Below are 5,941 nucleotides of genomic sequence, written 5' to 3' on the forward strand. Positions count from 1 at the left end.
AGACAACATGCTTTCACATAGGCTTTCGTACGCAGTTGTATTTGAGGATTTACTCTGTTCCCTTAGATGTCCGCTGAACCTAGAACAGTTTCAGTGATGTGTCATTAAACTTTCAACTTTCAGTTTTAGTTCCTGTTTATTAAACATGACATCCGTTATGACCAATCCTTTAGACTGGGGATGCTTTGTGTTCAAACTCCCTAATCTAATGAGATTTTCTTCTGCTAGGCAACTGCTGCTGACAACAGCATCTGGAAAATTGTGTTCCATCTCCCAGCAAATAGAAAGACAACTATGACTGTTGCTCAGGCCATGACAAATGGCTATGGCATAAACACTACACCAACTCGAATTCTGGTTAGAGCTGCATACAACTCCACAGAAAGCCAGCCTCAGGTGGTAAGTAGTCTAGGCTTCATTGTTGTCTAGTACAGTATATCCAGACTATGAAGGTAGATTTAGTCTTGCTTTTGTTTTAGTAAAAGTTCCCCCTCTCCTCCAACAGATCCAAACTGTACCAATGGCTGTGCTAAGATCAACCACCTTTTATAAGCAAAGATGGATGGTCATGATGGTGGACACTGCAGTTACATGTCCTACTGGTGAGTAAGCTTATGGAGGGCAACGGTGCTCAAGAACTGTTCTAGGTTTAAGTGAGTTTTCTATACCAAGTCTATGGTGTTCCTTTCTGTCAGATGGCACAGCCTTCACAGAACAGATGATTACATGGAATGTTCCCCGTGTTCTACCTCCTCTTGTTCCGACACCACAAATTACTACCCTTGATGTTCAAATGGGAGTTGATGGCCGCAAGCTTGACCCTGCAACGATTCATAATAGAGATTATAAACTGGATGTTGGTCCCCAGCTAATCACTGTAAAAATTCCTGTGGGAGCTGATGGTGGATATTACAAGGTATGTAGTAGTTCAACATCTTCTAAATCCTTCTCATTTTAAAGCTTTCCTCCTAAGATGCTTCTGTGCTTTCAGAGCCATGTATTGGACAACACCTATGTGATCTCTTACTCTATTGAACCAATGCTGGAGCATACCTGGCAAGATGGGCCTGAGAAGACCAAGTACACAGTACTTCATCCAATAACCACTCCTTTCATGCCTCGGCCACCAGTTGTCACAAACAGTATGTACAACTTGTCCACATGAAGTAAATCAAAGGGATTTGTTGCAGTGCTCCACTTCATATGCTTCATTTAACTGCATGCTTTAATTTCAGACACTGTTCCTAAAGCCACAGTGTTCAATGTGACCCTGGGGACATTCCTGCCTGATGTGGAGCTGGTCAAAATTATAGTTGGACCAGAGACGTTAACTGTGCCAGAAGCCAACCTAAAAGGTTATAATGTCCGGGAGCATGTCTTTCCCAATGGATCCAAGACCTACACTCTCCAGGTGCCATTTGAGGACCCCAATGTGAAGCAAAAGGTAACATCCCACCTGTTCAACCATCCAATTGCCCTTTGAAAACACTTGCTTCCTGTGGATGTGTTGCTTGCTGTTTGACTTTGGGTTTAATCCTACAAACCCTTGCTCTTTCAGGTAACTCCTCCAGACACCAGAACCTACATTCTGCCCCTGACCTACTTACTGAATATAGTGCCAGAGAATACACCCTTTACTCATCCTGCTGTAGTCGAAGCCGTTCTCAAAGACATCAGTAAGTGCCTGACTATTTGGTCTACAATTACCTTTTTCTAACCAATCCAGTCCATTGCCGTGACAATTGCTCTTCCTCTTGCAGTTCCACCTACAGTAACTGGCTACTGTGATGGTGCTGCATTCTATACTATGGTAACATATGGCAACATGGGTCGCAACTGGATTCCTTTTGTGGGCTCAAGAGAACTTGGTGGAAGTCTGCTTGCCCTGTACAAGTATAATGCCAACTCTACCAATTTCTGGATGACTGTCCCATACAATTCAGTTGATGCCACATATGAAGTAAGTGATGGAACTTTAAAATGTGTTTAGCTGTTTTGGGTTCAACACATTACTGACCTGATGTATTGTCTCTGTAGGTGATCAGTTCTTCAGGCATCAGAAGCAGACTTGACTTGACCTTGAAGGATATTGGGACCATGGTTGTGGTGGCTGACTTCTCCCTGTCCTGCAGTTTCCCTACAAAGATGATTGGTAACTCTCCTGCAGACAAGTTATTCTTTTAGAATAGCTGCTTTTGAGATTGGCCAAAGGTTGCATGAAGTGGTATTGAAGCTATAATCTATTTCCTTAACCTGGCTCCAAATGCTGTGTTTCAGATTGCTTCACCAATGGAACTATGGCAGCTCTTGCTGTGAAAGTGGAATCTGTCCCCAGCTTGTCTCCCAGTCAACTAACTCTAAGGGATCCAAGTTGCCGGCCTCTTCAGTCTGATGCTATCAATGCAGTTTTCTACTTCAATGTCAACTCCTGTGGCACAACTAGAAGGGTTAGTATTGACCACATTTAAAACCATATTTTGAGGAGGTTCAACATATTGACTAGTTGGCCCCAACACCCCTGGATCAATCTGGGGAGCCATGGTGACCTGTGTTTCTATCCGCTGAATTACTTGCATGAATTGTGGACATCTGAAGGATGCCACCTTTTTGTATTGAACTGCTTGTCCAGTTGACAAAGGTGTTGTGACACATGACTATTGGTTATGGCATTGCATGTGCTGCCTGGAGACCTTTTGGGTCAATTGCAGTGAACTGGAAGGAGCGTACTTACTGGGGATGATCCCGTGGTGAAGCCGGGACTAAACTAGTACATGAGTTGATACCAATTGCAGCTAAAGAGTCACCAGCTGTGTATTTGCAACAAATTCAAAATAACTGCTCTTGCCCTCCTAGAGGTTACTAAAACAATATTTAGTCTAGCAGTTTCTATAGACAGACTTGTGGTATTGTTCTAACATGGAACAAATGTAATAAGTTTCAAATATTCAGTTATGAAACTGAACTATTTATAACCAAAGCTTTTTTTATTTTTAAAATTGTGAAATTGGTTAGTTAGTACACAGCTGGGGATGATCCTGAGTACCATATTAGCTAGTCTGCAACTTGGTATACAGCTCCATACTAAATCTACAAGTTCATTGCAACCTGAGCCTTTGATTTCTCTTCCAGTTTGACAACAACCTCCTGACTTATGAGAATGAAGTGCTGTTCACATCTTACCGGTAAGGATTGCAATCAAATTGAGTATCCTTGTGGTTGAGGCTGAAACTCTGCTAACCCCATCTCCTCTTTCCAGGTTGAGAGTTGCCTGTCACTATCTGGTCAATGACACCAAGGTAGTGCAGTTCTTGTACCAGAATAATCCTGCACCTGTAGTCCAGCCTGGCGTGGGGGATCTTGCAGTCATCATGCGGCTTGCATTGGGTATGACTTGGCAATTGAAATAATATAGATGCTCTAGTAGCGTGTTTCCACCTAAATTCTCCCTTGCATCTCTGCAGATTCTACCTACAACGACTTCTATGGAGCTCGGGATTACCCTGTTGTGAAGTACTTGCGAAGACCCTTGTATTTTGAGGTAGAACTCCTGTACAGCAGGGATCCACAGGCTGAATTGTTTTTGGAGAACTGCTGGGCAACCTATTCTGCTGACAGGAATAGCTCTCCCAAGTGGGATGTTGTTGTGGACAGGTAAGATGCTGGAATATGGTATTGCTGCTACAAAACCTAGGAATTGGAGTTGTGGCTGATGTGCTCCTGACCTACTTTCTCTTTCTAGCTGTGAGAACTCTGCAGATGAGTACTTGACCATCTTTCACCCAGTCTCCAGCAATGCAAGAGTGCTGTTCCCTTCCCATCTGAAGAGGTTTGAAGTGAAAATGTTTTCCTTCACAAGCGGCCGGGATGCACTGAAAGGACAGGTAAAGTGGAGTGTTGGGATGGGGATCTTGTACCACAATGCATGGTTTGGATTGCTTTGCAAGCAGCAAATGGTCACTGTACTCAAATCTTTAGTGAGTTGGAATGAAAACATATAACTGTACTTTTGCAAGAAACACTTACTATGATGCAATATATTTGTGTAAAGAGGTTTTTCAATTCGGTAATCCTCATTGGATGATGGTCCTGCCTGATCTATTGATGCTAGTTTTTCTTGACAAGGTGTGCTGTCTTTCAGATTTACTTCCACTGCAGTGTTGTGATATGTGATTCAAACCGGCCATCAGACAGCCTCTGTAGCAGACGGTGCATTCCAGGGAAACAGAGGCTTGGTAAGAGCTCTGTCTGGGGGGGAGGGGGGGACATTTTGCATGCATTTTTGTCCATTTGTTTTGATGGACTCCTCCTAATTCCTCATGTAGGTCGCAGTGCTGAAGGGATGGATGGTGGTGCAGTAAAGGCATTTGTGTCTTCTGGCCCAATTGAGCTGAAGAGAGATGGATCCCTTCACTTTATGCCTAGAAGCGGTAATATGCATGATGTGAACACAATTGCAGTTCAAGTAAAATATATAACTATCTCTTTATATTCCACTAACTGTTTCTTCTTTTGCAGGCCAATTCAATGTGTGGTCCCTTCTGGGAGCTGCAATGGGTGTGTGTTCAGTGGTTGTCTTTGTAGCTGGAGTTGTATATTTTTGGAAAATGCCCAAAAGTGTGTATTGATAAATAAAAATCTTGCTTGTAGAGACTGTGTTTTGGTTTGTGTTTTATTTTTATTTTTTTGGTGGGTGCTTGACTAATTCTAAATAGATTATATATTGGTGTGTGTCAGTATGGCCATGTTAATGGGATTCTCTCCTCTTACTGCATTGAATGTTTTGCTTGTTTCCTGATCAGGCCATTCTCAATATGGAGTGTTACTCAAGGATTCTTCACTAATTCACTGTGTGAACCCGGGGGCAAAGACTTTCCTTCTCCATTGAACTGTAACTTTTTTTTTTTTTTTTTTTTTTGTTCCTTCTTGCTTTGACATGCTACTTTCAGTATGCAAAGTTTTAGGGTGAAATTATCAACACTCCTTATATATATATATATATATATATATATATATATATATATATATATATATATATATATATATATATATAAATACCATGTTATAGCATCACAAAAAGTGTGTAGATTTATATGGGCTGTTTTTTTTTCTGTTATGAATGAAAGTTTTTATTTTGTTCACTGCGGTTTATACGTCTTTTTCTGGAAGTGGTCCCTGGTGAGAGCTCCAAGTAAGGTATTAGTTTAACTTTTTCAGTTTTAACACTGTGTACAAATGAGGTTGGGGTTTTTTGTAATTTGAGTTACTGGTTAAACAAACAACTACTTGGCAACATGTTCTCTTGTTTGTTTTCACTGTGGTTTATAGTGTGTTACTGGATAAACTCATTTTACGAAACACGTTCCATAACAAACCGGTACACCCGATGCGGGGAATCTTTAGATCCGCGCACCAGTCCGAACCAGAAGTTCCATTCTTTGAGCTGTTTGGTAAAACAGGAGGACTAATATATATGAGAGAGAGCTGAGTTATTGGAACTGAATTCAATACACCCGCTGGTAACCCCTTGTGTAATGTGTTTATTATATAGAGGACACTGAGTTTGATGGAAAACTCGAGCAGCCACATTCATATTATTAAACCTGCTCGCAGACTCTCTGGCGTCATCACTCTGAGTTCTCTTTGAAACAGACTGGGTTTGTATTTATATTCATGTTGGGTTAATCGGAGATGATTATCGGCGGCCCGTCTGTAGTACTACCGGAGATTTTAATTGCACAGTTTGTACCACTCTGTGCAGCGCCGTCCTGTTTGTAACACGGTACGTGAACTGCATTCTGCTAAACAAAACATTGCACCAGTGCCATTTACTGGACAAAACCCAGACATACACGTTGAAACAATGATCCAGTTCAATATCTACAAAGAATGAACAAGAAACTATTAGCGAAGCCCCAAAAAAGAAAATATTATACAAAGGTTT

The 5,941-nt window shown here is 41.5% G+C and overlaps 1 protein-coding gene across 1 annotated transcript; it reads left to right on the forward strand.

Moving 5' to 3' along the window:
• Positions 1-2,043: 2,043 nt before the first annotated feature.
• On the forward strand, positions 2,044-4,887 carry LOC117965098 (zona pellucida sperm-binding protein 2-like). Its single transcript, XM_059006146.1, has 9 exons — positions 2,044-2,152; positions 2,278-2,447; positions 3,130-3,182; positions 3,257-3,384; positions 3,462-3,651; positions 3,740-3,881; positions 4,139-4,232; positions 4,323-4,427; positions 4,516-4,887. Exons 1-9 carry the CDS (start codon positions 2,098-2,100, stop codon positions 4,623-4,625), a joined length of 1,047 nt encoding a protein of 348 aa, XP_058862129.1. The 5' UTR covers positions 2,044-2,097; the 3' UTR covers positions 4,626-4,887.
• Positions 4,888-5,941: the final 1,054 nt, after the last annotated feature.

This window comes from Acipenser ruthenus, chromosome 32 (assembly GCF_902713425.1).
Source record: "Acipenser ruthenus chromosome 32, fAciRut3.2 maternal haplotype, whole genome shotgun sequence".
Classification (NCBI taxonomy): Eukaryota; Metazoa; Chordata; class Actinopteri; order Acipenseriformes; family Acipenseridae; genus Acipenser; species Acipenser ruthenus.

Excerpts from the sequence above, each read along its gene's own strand:
- LOC117965098 (XM_059006146.1), top strand. The coding sequence starts at position 2,098 with ATGGTTGTGGTGGCTGACTTCTCCCTGTCCTGCAGTTTCCCTACAAAG. Across the intron at positions 2,448-3,129 it reads CCTGTGGCACAACTAGAAGG|TTTGACAACAACCTCCTGAC; the intron begins GTTAGTATTGAC and ends TTTCTCTTCCAG. Across the intron at positions 4,233-4,322 it reads TCCAGGGAAACAGAGGCTTG|GTCGCAGTGCTGAAGGGATG; the intron begins GTAAGAGCTCTG and ends TTCCTCATGTAG.